This window comes from Trachymyrmex cornetzi, unplaced genomic scaffold, assembly GCF_001594075.2.
Source record: "Trachymyrmex cornetzi isolate Tcor2-1 unplaced genomic scaffold, Tcor1.1 scaffold26, whole genome shotgun sequence".
NCBI lineage: Eukaryota > Metazoa > Arthropoda > Insecta > Hymenoptera > Formicidae > Trachymyrmex > Trachymyrmex cornetzi.
Genome location: NW_017297270.1, coordinates 1,165,310 through 1,183,179, shown reverse-complemented (window position 1 = coordinate 1,183,179; position 17,870 = coordinate 1,165,310). Strand labels below are relative to the sequence as shown.

General features: G+C 30.4%; 2 protein-coding genes across 3 annotated transcripts; both read left to right on the top strand.

Annotated features, from left to right (window-relative positions):
• The first annotated feature begins 1,203 nt into the window (after window positions 1–1,203).
• Window positions 1,204–7,874, top strand: LOC108761691 (uncharacterized). The gene is made up of 5 exons (XM_018508359.1): window positions 1,204–1,387; window positions 2,920–3,525; window positions 3,731–3,838; window positions 3,911–4,063; window positions 7,788–7,874. Exons 1-5 carry the CDS (start codon window positions 1,274–1,276, stop codon window positions 7,836–7,838), a joined length of 1,032 nt encoding a protein of 343 aa, XP_018363861.1. The 5' UTR covers window positions 1,204–1,273; the 3' UTR covers window positions 7,839–7,874.
• Window positions 7,875–11,190: 3,316 nt separating this feature from the next.
• On the top strand, window positions 11,191–17,202 carry LOC108761689 (odorant receptor Or2). 2 transcript variants are annotated; one of them, XM_018508357.1, is made up of 5 exons: window positions 11,191–11,368; window positions 12,977–13,582; window positions 13,784–13,891; window positions 13,964–14,116; window positions 17,114–17,202. In XM_018508357.1, the coding sequence occupies exons 1-5, from the start codon at window positions 11,198–11,200 to the stop codon at window positions 17,162–17,164; spliced, it is 1,089 nt and encodes a 362-aa protein (XP_018363859.1). In that variant the 5' UTR covers window positions 11,191–11,197; the 3' UTR covers window positions 17,165–17,202. The 2 variants fall into 2 exon arrangements, with proteins under 2 accessions (XP_018363859.1, XP_018363858.1); XM_018508356.1 differs by lacking the exon at window positions 11,191–11,368 and adding an exon at window positions 12,372–12,534.
• Window positions 17,203–17,870: the final 668 nt, after the last annotated feature.

The window sequence follows — 17,870 nt, the reverse complement described above, 5'->3', positions numbered from 1 at the left end:
TAGTTATAACAAATCTAAATTATGATCCATTTCAAATAATTCTATCGAATGACATATTAAATTGGTCACAAGAATAGCTATTAATTTTCCAAGTCCTCAATAGACAATACGTATAATGCAAATAATAGTCAACGAAAAGATACTTCAAAGAGACCCTAATATACAAATTGCAATCGTGCAATAACAGTTTGGATATAGTAAGGTAGAAGGTAAAGTCTCTTTCTCTGACTTGGTGTCATTACCTATAAAACTATCGTATCCGAACGACAGATATTTTCAGCGATATTCCTCAGTTCAAAGTCTTCTAACAGAAAAGTTGGTTCTTGACTCGCAATTACGAGAGTAAAAATTTTTACACGACGTATGTTTTATTAGACTTTGTATATACATATATGTGATAGTGTTTGAAAACTTATAATTTTGTTTAGACGTTTGAAAAACATATGTATTTCTAAATTTCAGTAACAATAAGTATCATAACAAAATCATAATAACGTTACTGTGTGATTTATTAGTTGTAAAATGGAAAAGTATATTTGTCACAGTTTTTATAAACATTAGTTTTAAAACGTTAACATTACTGGACCAGTCGCCGATTATATCGTCGAATATTATTGAAAAAATTTATTTTACTTAATATTATTCTAATTAACACACTAAAACTGCAGGTGAAAATTAAAAATATTTTAGGCAAAAAATGTATAGATATTATATATGATATGGAGGATGACACATAACACTAATAAAAAATTTAGGAAAAAATAATTTTTCAAAGTTCCATAAGAAATCATCAGTATTTTAAATGGATTTTTATGATATTTTACACAATATGATATAAAAAATGAACTATTGATTTTTTTCCGTTATCTGGATCTTGATATTTTTATATGTAGAACAATTAGAGGAATCATTATATACAAAAAAATCGTAAATCCATTTTAAAAAATAGCTGTAATTTTTATATGTTTTTGAAAAATGGAGTCCTTTGAGAATTAATATTATAACCATTTGTTCTCCTATAGAGTACCTATACAAATTTTTCAAAAATTTTTTCCGTAATTTTTTGGTTTTTTTTATGTATTTTTTGAGATATTTCAATACGAAAATTAAAACAAGGAACCCTGTACACGCAGGTATTAAAATGATTCATAAACAGTTGAAAGCGTATCGCACGTATCAACAATTCCTTCAAAATGTGCTCACTATCTGTGGTTGTCGGCCCACAAAATCCAGCAAATTCACCTACTACTGGTCAGTTTGTGTATTTTTGACGATGATTGTGTATACAATGATAGGCTTGCATATGAGTTATATTCTTAGACATAACTTGAAAGTTATGACAAAATTCGTTGGCGTATCAATATCTGGATTTTCCGCCATTCTCAAGGTACGATCTAAAAGGAAATAGCATTTTATTACATAAGACAAAATCAGAACAATAATTTACATGTTTACAATGAAAGTATGTATACAATGAAAAATATTAATAAATTTATTTATTAATATATTAACCTCCTGAGGACCGGCAAGTTTTTGGACGACTTTTATAATTTTAAATTTAGAATTTTTCGAGAGAGAGAGTGGAGCGTACTCACCATCAATTGTAGTGCACCGTTGTGAGTAGGAGATATGGTAGGAGCGTGATGGAAAATACGGTGTTGCATACACTAGTATTGTACCGCACTAGTATTGTGTATATATACATATACGCATGACTATAAATGGTGGAACCAATCTGAAAAGAACAACAAAAAATCCAAAAAAACAGGGCGAATAAGAGTCAGCGTGATAATTAATACACAATCTTAAATCTTCAATCCAGAAAATAGAATCTTTATTTCAAAAAATATAATAGTACGTTTCAGTTCACTTTGGAACCATCCTCAGCAATACAAATTCAAAATATCAATCCTTTCATGTCCAAGAAAAAATTACCATCAGATTAACAGATTTGATGTTGTAATCTATTCGAAACATTAAAATTATCTTATAAATGTTTCTATCCAACAAGTTTCAAATTAACATTAAAAACTGGTCACTTACCCCAAGACATAAAAGGAATTCGTCTCGACATTGTATCAATCAATTACAATTAATATTAACTAAAGAGTATCAAATTAAAAAACGCATGTTGATCGCAGCTCAAATGAAACATGACTAATATATTTAATATGATAAGAAAGATGTCAGGTCAACAACGAAAATAAAAAGAAAAAAGGACAATGTCAATATGTAAACAAAAAAAGAGAAGAAAAACGCTATCCGCTCCACTCTTTCTTGATTCTTTTTGAGGCTAATATTCTCTCCCTCCCTCCATCTTCTCCATAATAGGCAGAAAGTTTCGATATCAATTATTATTTGTATGAGATACTGAAGTAGGTACTATAAAAAATTAAAATTCCACAAAATTCATTTAAGTCGTCAGAAGTCGATTTATCAGCTTCCGGTCCTCGAGAGGTTAATAAACACATATGTATAATGTGATTAATATAATATAATATGATATAATATAATATAATATAATATAATACCATATATGTATACATTAAGCTTTATAGAATCAAACAGATTGCGAAATTTCGTTTTTCGACTAATTTAAAAGATAAATTCTCCTTTACATTTATTTTTACGTATATATGTTAATATTTCTTTAAAAATTTATTTGTGTAAAATCGAAGAAAATAAAAACTTGCAAGAGAAACAATTTGTAAAAATGAAAAATATTTAGCTGGTGCATTAAATGATTAATCTTTTTATATATCCATTTCAATAAATATATTTTTGTAACGTGTTTCAAAGAGGAAAAAATTTCGAATATTACAAATTTAAAATCATTTAATCAAAGGTATTTCATCAATCTTTGAATAATTTCAATTTTTGCACGGGAAAAACATATGTATGTCTCTGGTCTTTTTTAAGGTGGTAACCTTTATGATAAATCGTGATTCTCTGATAAATTATCATCGGACACTAAATAATCTTTTTGAGGAGGAGCTGAAGAATGAAAAAATCCAGACGATAATATTTTCATCTCTGCCTACAATATATACCCTGACATATACATATTTCGCTGCTATGGTAGGAATAATAATCGCATATATTGCATCTCCGTATATCTTTGTAATCCACAATCTTTTCTACTTTCATTTATCCACAAGTTATACCCTGCCGCTCAGCAGGGGACTGGGGTGGTTCTGGCCCATTCCCGACAATTTTTTATATCATCTACATCTATTCTGTGAGACAGGCATAGTAGTACTCAGCGGCATGACGGCGTGCGGTGTCGACAGTGCTTTTGGCTTTTATGTTTATCAGCTTAGTTCAACAATACGCGCTATGACCTTCGCTCTCACGAATCCTTCATCCACCGAGAAGTTCTCGAATCTCCTGAGAACATGCGTGGTGAAACATCAGAAGCTATTGCAATGTCGCAATACATTGGAACACGTATATGGACCCATCGTCTTTTGGCATATTGTCACCAATGCCGTGCTTCTTTGCACGATGATGTACGATCTAATATCAGTATGTAAACACATTATTGCAAAATGTTATAAGATGTTTGATTTTATGGTATCTAGTCTACTGTATGCGGGGTGCAGTCATAATCTGTCACAAAATATAAAGTCAAAGACTGTACTGCGCTACCAAATTTCTTGCTCTGTTAATGGCATTGCGTTATACAAATATTCACTGATATGGTATTAATCGGTAAACGGTTACAATATAGTTACAGGAATATAATTTTCACAACTTGTCCTCATCTATAACATATGTTATAATAAAACTGCTTCAAACATTTATATACGCATGGTATGGCACTTTTCTCACAAATGCAGTAAGTTTTTATAATCTGAAAAAATGGTTTTTATATAACTCAAAATTGACCATTTTCAATATACGCATTTAGGGCGAAGATTTTCGTAAAGGAATATACTTTAGCAAGTGGTCCAATTCTAGTCTCGATCGTCATGTGAGAACAAATGTTATTTTAATAATGATGCAAAAGCCAATGACTGTATACGCATTTTTTTCTCCCGTCAATGTAATGATGTTTACCAAGGTAAGTATTTCAGTTTCAATTATAATAAGTTCAATAGAAAAATGTATCAGAACTGACTATAGTTATTTCCTACAGTTTTTGGACGCTGTGAATTCAAATCTCGTTTTTAAATTGCTCGGTCATTTCATAATTTTGAGAAATTTTCAGTAAAAGTTGCAAAAAGGACTGTTTCCACGTGTTTTATTATTATTATTACGATATATGCCACATGCTGGAGAAATTTTTATTGTAATTAAATGAAGGTAATCCAAATGCCCTATATGCACGCAAAGAAATTAAGGGAATCCTAAAGCGAAGCTCGAACTCCAACGAAATCACCAGAGGTCGCTTTGCGCGCCGCAAATCCAGTCCCTATATGATTCGTTCGAAGAGACGCTATTAGCGCTACTTCTGTTATTCCATCTTTGTTGTTTATTTGATGTAAAACAAGGATAGAATGACAGAAATAGCGCTAATAACGTCTCCCCGAACGTACCTATAATGTAATGCGCTTAGTGCTGCCACCCACGAGATACTATTAAAAACCAACATATATTCACAAATATAACCTATAATTAGGCCAACATATATGAGAGTTCGCGTCCTTGTTAATATTGAAGTGATTAAGAGTAAAAAACTGATAATATTGTACTATTTTTACGATTTATTAGGTTTGTAGATGTGTTTATTGGTGTATATGCATTTAGAACTCAATAACCTCCAGGCCCTTGGGGCTCTTTTTGTACCACCGAAATTTTGCCCAGAGTTGACGGTTTTTAATATGAATTTCGTTGGTAGAGAGAGTATTGAACTGTTGTTTGATCCATAAGCACTATAAAACTTTTGGTATTAGGGAAATGTCTTCATCAGGTAACAGCTCTATGAATTGAAAAAAAAGTTTTTAACTTTTTTTTCGATTTTGGTTTAAAGTCTATTACGACACCACCAAATTTTGCGTCTATTTTAATCTTGTAAAACGATTTTTACTCCGTTCAGTAAATTCATAGATTATATCGATCTGCAACGTTCCGAGAATTTGGATACTCCAGCATTCGTTTAATAATTCTATATAAGAGTTTAAAAAATCTCAATATACAATCATAAGATGTCTATTCTACAACGAGCTCTTTGTTTCCTGTTTTTTGCTGTTTACCTCTTACTTTCTTCCCTCTTTGCAACCATTTTATTGTCAATTATATTGCTTCCTACGTATTTCTTCCGAAGTTTGTTAACTTTTGTCACGAGCGATAGAAAACGAAAAACGAAATAAGGCCGGTATTCATAGTGGATTCTTATTTCAAGACCGTCTTAAGTAAAGTCTTAAGACGCTAATGCAGCCCCCTGATTGGTTCGTGACTTCTTAAGACCGTACTTACGACGGTCTTGAATATAAGATCTGACTGTGAATACAGGCCTAAGAGCCAAAAAGATAAGATGTAAAAAATTAAAAAACAGTAAAAGGCAAGAAATAGAAAACAAAATGAATATTATAAAACAGGCTTTATTGTTCGAAATCTTCAGCGAACTAGTTCCGCGCATAAGATTATCAGTTGTTCCAATTTCATCTCTCTCTCTCCCCCTCTATCTCTCTCTCGCGATAAACTTCATATTTAATCATGGAATATCTAACCGTAGATGACACATAAACCTATTTAATTTTGATTGCAAGAAAACCTTAAACACATCCATTGATATATAGTATTGGATGGAGTATACAATAAATATCTTTAATCTTTCATTTTGACTTAAAAACAAGTAAGTACATAAGCACGGAAGCCTTTTTCTGTTATTGTCTTATTGGTTGAATTTTGTTTCAAGAGAAAGAGAATATAATAATGTATTCTACCCATACATTATAGTTCATTTCTTTTTAAGTTGGTCTAAATGGTTTTGATGGTATGCTCCGGCCAATATTATGCAGAGTATCAAAAGTCTGGATACGGTCGAATATCTCGAAAGCAAAGCATTTTTAAGAAAAATATTTCAGACAAAAGTGGGGTTTAAAAAAAGCTATTCACTGATCACATGTCCGTTTGACCTTAGATGACGTCGTTAAGGTTAAATCGATTTTTTTAAGTGGAACGACCTATTATCATTATGCAAAGTGACCAACTTACTTCTAAAACCTATTGAATGTTGTTTAGGATCATATCCTGGATAACATTTGTTAAGATCAAGGCCATTGGAGATTATTCTTGTTTTTATTTTTGCACTAAAAATTTATTTTTACGTAAAAATGAAAATAAGAAGTACAACGTCGGTCAGACATCTATGGTAGTGCTAATGCTGACAGTACTGTAACTTCCAAGCTTTATAACTCGAAAAGTATTTAAGGAAAAGTAATTATGTTATATAGTGTTTCAATAAACTCTGACACCACACAGCTATTAGATTCTAGCATCAAAAATAAGGTGTTCCATTAAAAAATAGATTTTTTTAAACCCCACAACTTTTGTTTGAAATATTTTTCTCAAAAATGTTTTGCTTTCGAGATATTCGACTGTATAGACTTTTGATACCCTGTCTGTATAGACCCTGTCTGTCAAATACATCACAAAATTATAATATGATAAAATACCTAAAAATTACCCCTTTTTGTAACTTTGATTGCAAATTTCTCACAATTATAACGTAATGGAGCAATTTTAAAACCAGCTTCGTATTCAGCATCCAACTGAAGAACAATAGAAAATAACTAGCAACCTTCTGTACGAAAAAAATTTTTATAGAACTGTGTAATCGGTCGAATTTATCTGACAAGAGAACCCCGTGAAGTACCAAATTCCGATTTTAATGAAATTTCTTTTGCACATAGTTTACGTAAATAGATGAAATTGGAAAACAATAATAATATTGAAAATAAAACCAATAAAATTCTATGTAACAGAAAAATGAAGTTATTTTTTAAATCTCTTCTTGTTAATATCTTTTTGACAAGTAACAGTATACGTATGTCAAAGTTAGTGAAATCGTTGAGATCGCCCATTTTCTAAAATTTTCCCTTGATAATTTCTAAATTTATCTATTATATTAACATAATATGTGTACAAAGCTTCATTAAAATCATAATCGGACACTTCGCAAAGTTCCCTTGTGAGCGAAAGCTTATGACTTTCCAATCGCTTTCAGTTTTATTCACTACCATTATTTTAAAACAGCATCGATATCTTATTTTTGCAAAATACGATAAAAGAACTTAAGAAAATACAAATTATAAAAAATTTGAATTTAATACATGAGCAAAGAAATTAAAATTATTTTAAAATATATATTATTTACATATTATAAAATTTAGCCAAAACGAATAAAGAAATAAAGAATTATAAGATTTCAAATACCGTTTCAATTACGTCAATTCTGATAAAAATTAAAATCAGAGCATAAGTCGAATGTAATGGGAGAATAATCGAAGCGTAAATGAAACTTCTAGCAAGCGAAAATTGAAACCTCAAAATGTAAAAGAAGCGTAAATGCTTCTTTTACAATTTCATTGTTCCAATTTTCGCCTTCAAGAAGTTTCGTTAATGCTTCTGTTACTCTGCCATTACATCCGATTTACGCTCCGATTTTTATTTTCATTAGGGAATTGGAAGATTATTTTACCCGTGAAGTTGATTTTTCCAAATTATTAGCAATTTTTTATTTTATGCAAGGCTTAGGAAAGTCTATACATTGGCTAATAATATTTACAACTGCATACTTTTTCATATTAATCTAATTCTATTTATTTCGTTTTTATTAATAGTCCGTGAACGCTACAATGTCTTATTTTTTCCTGTTGCAATCTATCGAATAAAGACGGATAGAGATGGACGCTACGTATATTTTGTAACCGCCGGCAAATTCATAAAATCATCATGTTGTCATTGTGTTATTAATATAATTTAAAGAAATGCAATCAATGTAATCTATTAAAATTTATTTTATTATTACACGATTAATGCTTAATTTATATTTCAACAATCTTTAAAACCTTTATGTACCAATTATCATAAGAAACTTTACATTATATTCGATTCATGAAAAATTCGATCTAACGTGGTAGACGAAAATTCGACTTATAAAGGAAGGCAAAATATAATAAAAAAATCTATTTTCCTTGCACTTCTTGGATATAAGACTATTCTTCCTATTTCATGTGGTCCCCAGACAACTTTTTATAGTTTACTTCACATGGGACCAAAAATCGAACGTTTTTACCATACTCCGTGCTCATTAGATATCCGTGCTCATTCAAAAATTGTTTGGCACTGACTGATATGAGAGAATGTGTTTAATCTTGATATGTGCATTTAGGAACCGTCCATAGAGTTATTAACACCAGCTTCCTTCATCCATTACCTTCATGCATTGCTATAAAGCACAATATTTATCCTTTCTTTTCGGGAAAATTCATTATTCAAAATTTAAGAAAATAGAATAAGAAAGATTTGAATTTGATACTTTACACGCAAAAAACATTAAGTTATTTTAAAATAGAAGATATATCTTATTATATAGATCTTAAACAAATAAAAAAGTATAAAAGGATAAATTATTTTATTTATTGTTCTAATTATAAGTTATTTAGAACATTATTTTATTTGTCAAATTGACTTCTTCGAATTCTTATCATTTTCCATAAAGCATAGAAAAGTCTCTACATTAGCCAATAATCTTTAAACCTATACATACATTTGTATATTAAACTTATACCATAATCGTTTTGCTTTCATTAACAATTCGTGAATGACAATATCCTATTTATTTCTATTGCGATCTATCGATGATAAAAGCGGATATGGATGAATCCTATGCGTACATGTTTCGTAATCAGTAGTAAATTGTAAAATTTTGTTATAAAATAAATATAATTAAGAAAATGCAATCAATGTAATTTATTCACACTTTTATTATACTGTTAATGTTTAATTTATACTGGGGGTGGGGGGCCGAGTTCGGTGTTATTGGATGTCCCCCATCTAAACAAACAAATTTTCCCTTTACAACTTTTCAATCAGATGCGTACTTTCCGAGATATTCGCATCGATAGATTAAAACGGACCACCCTGTATATCTTTATTGATTATTGCATATAAAAGGTTTTCAAATTGCGCACACTGACCTGATAGTACGTAAAGGGAAGATATGTCAATATCGTCAATGTACTTACTCGAGAAAGGGTGATTATCGAGCGCAGGGAACTGAGAGGGCTCCTTTCAGTAATACAGATATGTGCTTATATCCTCAAGTTATCTAACAATAAGCTGCAAGCATCAATATACATATATATTGCTAACAACGACAATGTTTCGATCGACAGTGTAAAGAGTCTTCTTTATCTCAGAAATAAAAATAATCCTCGTAAATATACCTCTCTCTATCGTTGTAAAGCAGATAAATTTATGGAAAATATTGTGAAACGTCATCGATCAATGTACGCATATGTTTAATAAAGCTGCGCATTAATTTAGTAAAATGTACAAGAAAAATATATCAATAATATATACATACGAAAGAAATAAATGACAAGCATACGTGTAGGTGATGAACGGGCCTTTCTGTTTTTTTATTATATCTTCACTATAACCTTGGTTGTATATAAGTACCAATATTCTTCCAATGTCGTGCGCAAGGTATACCAACAGTATTATGATCAATAAATAGACTTTCTTATTTCGTATAAAAAAAGAGAATCGTAAATCTATCTACCTTCAATAAGTTAAATGAGAAGAAATAACCCTAATCTCGATGCATTTTGCGGTGCAACTCATGCGGTCTCATGATTCACTTTGTCATTCTCTTTGAAGTGCAACTTTTTTTGTATCTATAGTTTGTCCGTAGTCATAACAAATCTAAATTATGATCCATTTCAAACAATTCTATCGAATGACACATTAAATTGGCCACAAGATTAGCTATTAATTTTTCAAGTCCTCAATATCAATACGTATAACGCAAATAATAGTCAACGAAAAGATACTTCAAAGAGACCCTAATATACAAATTGCAATCGTTCAATAACAGTTTGAATACGGTAAGGTAGAAGGTAAAGTCTCGTTCTCTGACTTGGTATCATTACTTGCAAAACTATCGTATCAGAAAGAACGACAGATATTTTCAGCGATATTCTTCAGTTCAAAGACTTCTGACAGACAAGTTTGTTCTTGAAACTCGCACTTACGACAGTGAAAATTTATCACGTATGTTTTATTAGATTTTGTATATACATATATGATGTGGTAGTGTATGAAAACTTATAATTTCTTTTAGATGTTTGAAATACATATGTATATTATTGTAAATTTCCGTAACAATAAGTGTCATAACGAAATCATAATAACGTTACTGTGTGATTTATTATTGGTTGTAAAATGGAAAAGTTCATTCATCCCAGTTTTAATAAACATATTTTTAGAACGTTCACATTACTGGACCAGTCGCCGATTATACTTCGAATATTATTGAAAAAATTTATTTGCAATTAATATTATTTTGATTAACACTAAAACTGCGTGAGATTGTAAAAATTAAAAATGTTTTAGGCAAAAAATGTATACATACTATATATGATATGGTGGATGACATATATTAATAATAAAAAAATTTAGGAAAAAATAATTTTTCAAAGTTCCATAAAAATCAGAGTTTTAAATGGATTTTTGTGATATTTTACACAACCCACTAAACAAAAAACATTTCAGTAACATTTTGAAACGTGTCAGTAACGTTACAACGTTACTGCAACGTTACTGAAATGTTTTGGAACGTTTCTTGTTTACTGGGAAAATGATATAAAAAATAAACTATTAATTTTTTGTTATCTGGACCTTGATACTTTTATACAGAGAATAATTAAAGAAATCATTATGTATAACAAAAAAATCATAATTCCATTTTTTAAAATGGCTGTAATTTTTATGTGATCTTTGAAAAATCAAGTCCTTTGAGAGAATTAATATTATAATCATTTGTGTGTTCCTCTACAAAATACTTACACAAATTTTTCAAAAATTTTTTTCGTATCTTTTATATTTTTTGAGATATTTCAATACGAAAATTAAAACAAGGGACCCTGTACATGCAGGTATTAAAATGATTCATAAACAGTTGAAAGCGTATCGCACGTATCAGCAATTCCTTCAAAATCTGCTCACTCTCTGTGGTTGTTGGTATATGCCCACAAAATCCAGCAAATTCACTTACTACTGGTCAGTTTGTACATTTTTGGCGATGATTCTATATACAATATTAAGTTTGCATATGTGTTATATTCTGAGACATAACTTGAAAGTTGTGATGAAATTCGTTGGCGTAACAATATCTGCACTTGGTGCTATTCTCAAGGTACGATCTAGAAGGAAATAGCATGTTATTACATAAGACAAAATCAGAACCATATTTTACATGTTTACAATAAAATTATGTATACAATGAAAAATATTAATAAATTTATTTATTAATATATTAACCTCCTGAGGACCGGCAAGTTTTTGAACGACTTTTATCATTTTAAATTCATCACCGTAATAATATTATTAAGTCCCATTCACTAATCCATATCCAGTTTTTTCCTCTCGATTCAAAATCTTATTAAATACGCTTGGTATAAAAGTGGTTACATGTCAGAAAAACCTCCTGAATTTGATAATCCTGTTGATTACCATTTTAAGAAATGTGCGGCAATCTGTAATTTTTGTAGTTCTTCAACGGTAATTAGATGTGCATGGTGCACAAAATCTTTATGCATGAACCATTTCTTTACAGATTATCACATTTGCAAAATTTTTCAAGAATAACGTGCGAAAGGTGAAAGACAAGAGGACTCACTGTAAAAAAGCACCCCGAAAGGTGAGGACCTTGTATCAACACATTTTTTGCAAAAATTATAAATTTTAACGTATATAGCTGCCATATTGAGGTTGTCATTTTGAATTTTATATCTTTAACACCATGTTTAAAATCATCAACCCAAAAATCGGAAATTTTAATTCTGTGATGACAAGAGAATTCTTAAAATTTACTCACTTTAATAAAAACTTATAAAAGCTTTAATGTATCGATCTGGATGCCATATTGGGTCAGCCATTTTTAATTTCATACTTTTGACATAAGATTCAGTTTCAGCGACCCCAAAAACCTCGTAACACATTTTACTTTTTAAAATTTTTAACTTATTTCACCTAATATGTTAAATCTATCCCTTACCTTTAAGAGGTAATTTTCACCCTTCAGAGTGGACCATTGCAGATAAAAAAAAATACGTCTCAAATATTTTTCAAAGTTCTACATATATGCAAAGTTTCATTAAAATCGGTGAGTGACACCTCCGTAGGTTTACTTGTGGGTCTAATATTCTCTGCCTCCCTTCCTCTTCTCCATAATAGGCAGGAAGTTTCGATATCAATTATTATCTGTATGAGGTACTGAAGTAAATACTATAAAAAGTTAAAATTTCACAAAATTCATTTAAGTCGTCAGGAACCGATTTATCAGCTTCCGGTCTTCTAGAGGTTAATAAACACATATGTATAATATGATTAATATGATATAGTATAATATAATATAATACCATATATGTATGCATTAAACTTCATAGAATCAAACAGATTGCAAAATTACATTTTTCAACTAATTTAAAAAATAAATTCTTTACATTTATTTTTACACACATATGTTTTAACATTTCTTTAAAAAATTATTTATGTAAAATCGAACAAAAAAGCTTGCAACAGAAACAATTTATAAATAAGAAAAATATTTAGCTGGTTCATTAATTGATTAATCTTTTTATAAATACCATTTCAATAAATATTCTTTTGTAACGTGTTGCAAAGAGAAATAAATTTCGAATATTACAAATTTAAAATCGTTTAATTAAAGATAGTTCGTCAATCTTTGAGTAATTTCAATTTTTGCACGGGAAAAAGATATGTATCTCTGGTCTTTTTTAAGGTGGTAACCTTCATGATAAATCGTAATTCTCTGATAAATTATCATCGGACACTGAATAATCTTTTCGAGGAGGAGCTGAAGAATGAAAAAATGCAGACGATAATATTTTCGTCCCTACGTACAATGTATACCTTGGCATATATATATTTCGCTGTCGTAGTAGGAATGATATTCGCATATTTTGGATCTCCGTATATTTTTGTAATCCGCAATCTTTTCTACTTTCATTTATATACAAACTATACCCTGCCGCTCAGCAGGGGACTGGGGTGGTTTTGGCCCATTCCCGATAATTTTTTATATCATCTTCATCTATTCTGCGAGACAGGTTTAGTAATACTCAGCTCCATGATGGCGTGCGGTGTCGACAGTGCTTTTGGCTTTTATGTTTATCAGTTTTACTCAACAATGCACGTCATGACCTTCGCTCTCACGAATCCTCTGTCCACCGAAAAGTTCTCGGATATCCTGAGGACATGCGTGCTGAAACATCAGAAGCTATTGCAATGTCGCAATACATTGGAACACGTATATGGACCCATCGTCTTTTGGCATATTGTCACCAATGCCATGCTTCTTTGCGCGTTGATGTACGACCTAACATCGGTATGTAAACACATTATTGCAAAATGTTATGAGATGTTTGATTTTATGGTACCTAGTCTATTGTGTGCTGTGTGCAATCGTAACAAAATCTAAAATCAAAGACTGTACTGCGCTAGCAAATGTTTTGCTCTGCTATGGCATTGCGTTATACCAAATATTCACTGATATATTACAGTACTAATCACTAAACGTTTACAATAGTTATCGGAGTTTACTTTTTACGACGTGTCCTCGTCTCTAGGATATGCTATGGTAAAACTGCTTCAAACATTTATATACGCATGGTATGGCACTTTTCTCACAAATGCGGTAAGTTTTTATAATCTGAAAAAATGGTTTTTATATAACTAAAAATTGACTATTTCCAATATATACATTTAGGGTGAAGATTTTTGTAAAGGAATATACTTTGGGAAATGGCCCAACTCTAGTCTCGATCGTCATGTGAGAACAAATGTTATTTTAATAATGATGCAAAAACCAATGACTGTATATGCATTTTTTTCTCCCGTCAATGTAATGATGTTTACCAAGGTACGTATTTCAATTTCAACTATAAGTTCAATAGAAAAAAGTATCAGAACTGACTGTAGTCATTTCGTATAGTTGGACGCTATGAATTCAAATCGGGTTTTTAAATTGCCTCGTCATTTCATAATTTTGAGAAATTTTCAATAAAAGTTGTAAAAAGGACTGTTTCCATGTGTTTTGTTATTATTACGATATAGAGCATGTGCTACAGGAATTTTTATTGTAATTAAACGGAGTTAATCCAAATGCCTATGTGCATGCATGCAAAGAAATAACCATGGGCCTTTTTAATAATTTTATATGAGAGTTAAAAAATTTTCAATGTACAGTTATAAGGTGTCTGTTCTACAATGTGCTCTTTGTTTTCTGTTCATTGCCTTTTACCCCTTTCTTACTTTCTTCCCTTTTTGCAACCGTTTTATTGACAATTATATTGCGTTTATCGTATTTCTTGTTTCTTCCGAAGTTTGGTAAATTTTGTCACGGGTGATAGAAATCGAAAAACGGAATAAGAGGCAAACAGATAAGACGTAAAAAATTAAAAAACGGCAAGAAAAAGAAAACAAAATGCACATTGTAGAACATGCTTTATTGTCCGAAATCTCCAGCCAACGTTCCGCGTATAAAATTCAATCAGTTGTTTTAAATTTCTCTCTCTCTCTCTCTCTCTCTCTCTCTCTCTCTCGCAATGAACTTCATTTAACCATGGGGAAATATCTAACCATAGATGATATGTAATTCATTGATATACAGTACTGGATGGAGTTTGCAAAATTTCTTTAATCTTTCATTTTGACCTAAAAAAAGGTAAGTACATAAAAACGGAACCCTTTTTTTTACTATTGTCCTATTGATTGTACTTTGTTTCAAAAGAGAGAGAATATAGTAGTGTATTCTACCCATACATTAGTCCATCTCTTTTTAGGTCTGTCTAATAGTTTCAATGGTATGCTCCTTCCGATACTATAATATAATTTATTTCAATACTATAATATACTTTTATATACCTTTAACTGCAAATTTCTCAAAATTATAACGTAATGGAGCAATTTTAATTTTAAAAACCATGTTTATGTTAGTGTATTCAAAGAACTATAGAAAATAATTAGTCTCCTTGTTTCTGAAAGAAAATTTGGTAATTATGTAGTTAAGGGGAGTCCCCCCCCCCCCAATGATCTTGACCTCGACATATGTTGTCAAGGTCACGGTCCTGAGTGACCTTGAGAAAGTTTTAACCGTCGAGTCATTCATTAAAAAGTTATAAACAAAAGAAGTTTAAGAAATAACGTTACATTTCTGCTATACAAAATGAATTTTGATTCCTACCCCACCTCCCTCTCTGCTTGGAGGCGCACGACTTTCACCTAAAGCGATCACTTTAAGATTGACCACGTTGCAAGTGAAAACAAGTTGCAAATGACCACGTTGCGATTGATACAAATGGATATATAATAACTTAACCCTAATTCAACCATTTACCATCCCCCCTCCTGCTTGGGGGTGCACAACTTTCATATTTTGTTAAATAATTTTTGTTCTTAGAGCAGAAATTTATTTCCTGCTTTACTCTGCATACACGCACACACGCACGCACGCACGCACGCACATTCTATATGATCACATACACTCTGTTAACACTGTACCTTCTCCAACAAGGAAAGATCTCGTTTCACATTAACTCGTTATAGAATGTATGCAGAGTAAAGCAGGAAAATTTTTCTGTTCTAAGAACAAAAATTATATAAGAAAATATGAAAGTCGTGCGCCCCCTCAAGCAGAGGAACGAGGTTAGACAGGAGTCTCTTAGCGTGGAAAGTTGTAAAATATACTTTAAAGCAGAAAATTCCTGTTTTATATGGTGGAAAAGAGATATCATATATATTATTTCTTAAACTTCTTTTGTTTATAACTTTTTAACGATTGACTTCCGACGATTAAAACTTTCTCAAGGTCACTCAGGGCCATGACCTTGACAACATATGTCAAAGCCAAGATCAAGCATTGGTGGGGCCCCTAAATTACATATTTACCGAAAATTTTATAGAACTATGTAATCAGTCCACTTTATCTGACAAGAGAACCCCATGAAGAATCAAATTCTGATTTTAATAAAATTTTTTTACACATAGTACACATAGCACGTAATATCACGTAATATCGCAGTAATATTGCAATATACCGGAAATATCACAGAAATATTACTAATGTATTATACATTGATTACCAACATTGAAATATCACGGTAATATTGTCTTAAATAGCAGAGGGACATTGTAATAAATATAATGCTTTTATAATGGTTTATTATTGATATTATTGAAATCGGTGAGGTCGCCTATTTTCTAAAATTTTCCCCTGGTATTTTCTAAATTCATTTATTTTTATGTAACGTACAGTGAGGAGCAAAAATGAGGTTGTACTTCGGTGTAATACATCATACTGCAGGCGGCGCGCTCATCTACATCACCAACGTATGTATGTATTACACCGAAGTACAAGCTCACTTTGCTCCTCATTGTATATATGTATACAAAGTTTCATTAAAATCAAAATTTGACATTTCGCGAGGTTCCCTTGTAAGCGAAAGTTTACGATTTTCCAGTCACTTTTAGTTTTATCCATTACCGTTATTTTAAAGTAGTATTGATATTCATTTTTGCAGAAATAAAAGATTCAATACTTGAAAAAATTCAAATTTCAAAAAATTTAAATTTAATACTTAAGTAAAGAAATTAAAATTATTTTAAAATATACGTATATAATTACATATTATAAAATTTAACCAACACGAATAAAGAAAGAAAGAATTATACGATTTTAAGTGCCGTTCCAATCATGTCTATTGGAAGATTAATTATTTTATCAATGAAATTGATTTTTCCTGATTATTATTTTTTTTTTGCAAGGCTTAGAAAAGTCTCTATATTTTGACTAATAATATTTACAACTACATAATTTTTCATATTAATCTAATTCTATTTATTTCGTTTTTATTAATAGTCCGTGAACGCTACAATGTCTTATTTTTTCCTGTTGCAATCTATCGAATAAAGACGGATAGAGATGGACACTACGTATGTTTTGTAACCGCTGGCAAATTCGTAAAATCATCATGTTGTCATTGTGTTATTAATATAATTTAAAGAAATGCAATCAATGTAATCTATTAAAATTTATTTTACTATTACACGATTAATGCTTAATTTATATTTCAATAATAGCATGCTATAACGTTAGACTTGATCCGCTTCACCTTTACACTCTTCTCAAATAAAAATTGATGTGCAAAATAAGGGTTTAGTAAGAAAGTTTTTAAAAAGTTGAAGAAAAGCTTAATTATTCATTCGTTTAATAAAGCAATATATTCACAATATCATCTTTAAATTGTTTTTAGAATAATTTGTTTCTATTGCATTTTTATCAAATTATATTTTGGTGGTAGGTATAATATAATACATATTTCGATGGTGAGTATACTTAATGCATAAAAATGACTTCTCATTAAAAATAAAATCAACTTGTAAAAAATTAATTTTTTTGTAAATTTTAAAACAAAGTTGTAAATGAACTTCGAATCGCTATAACAAGTTTAAACTAGCAATACTATAAAATGCAAACAACATCATGCATGGTGCTGAACGATTGTGGTCTTACAATATTAGCGATAAATCTTTCTAATCAAATAAGTTTATAGAATAATTAAGTTCATTTATTAACTTTGTAAAATATTGTGGAATTAATCTTTCTCGGATTGATT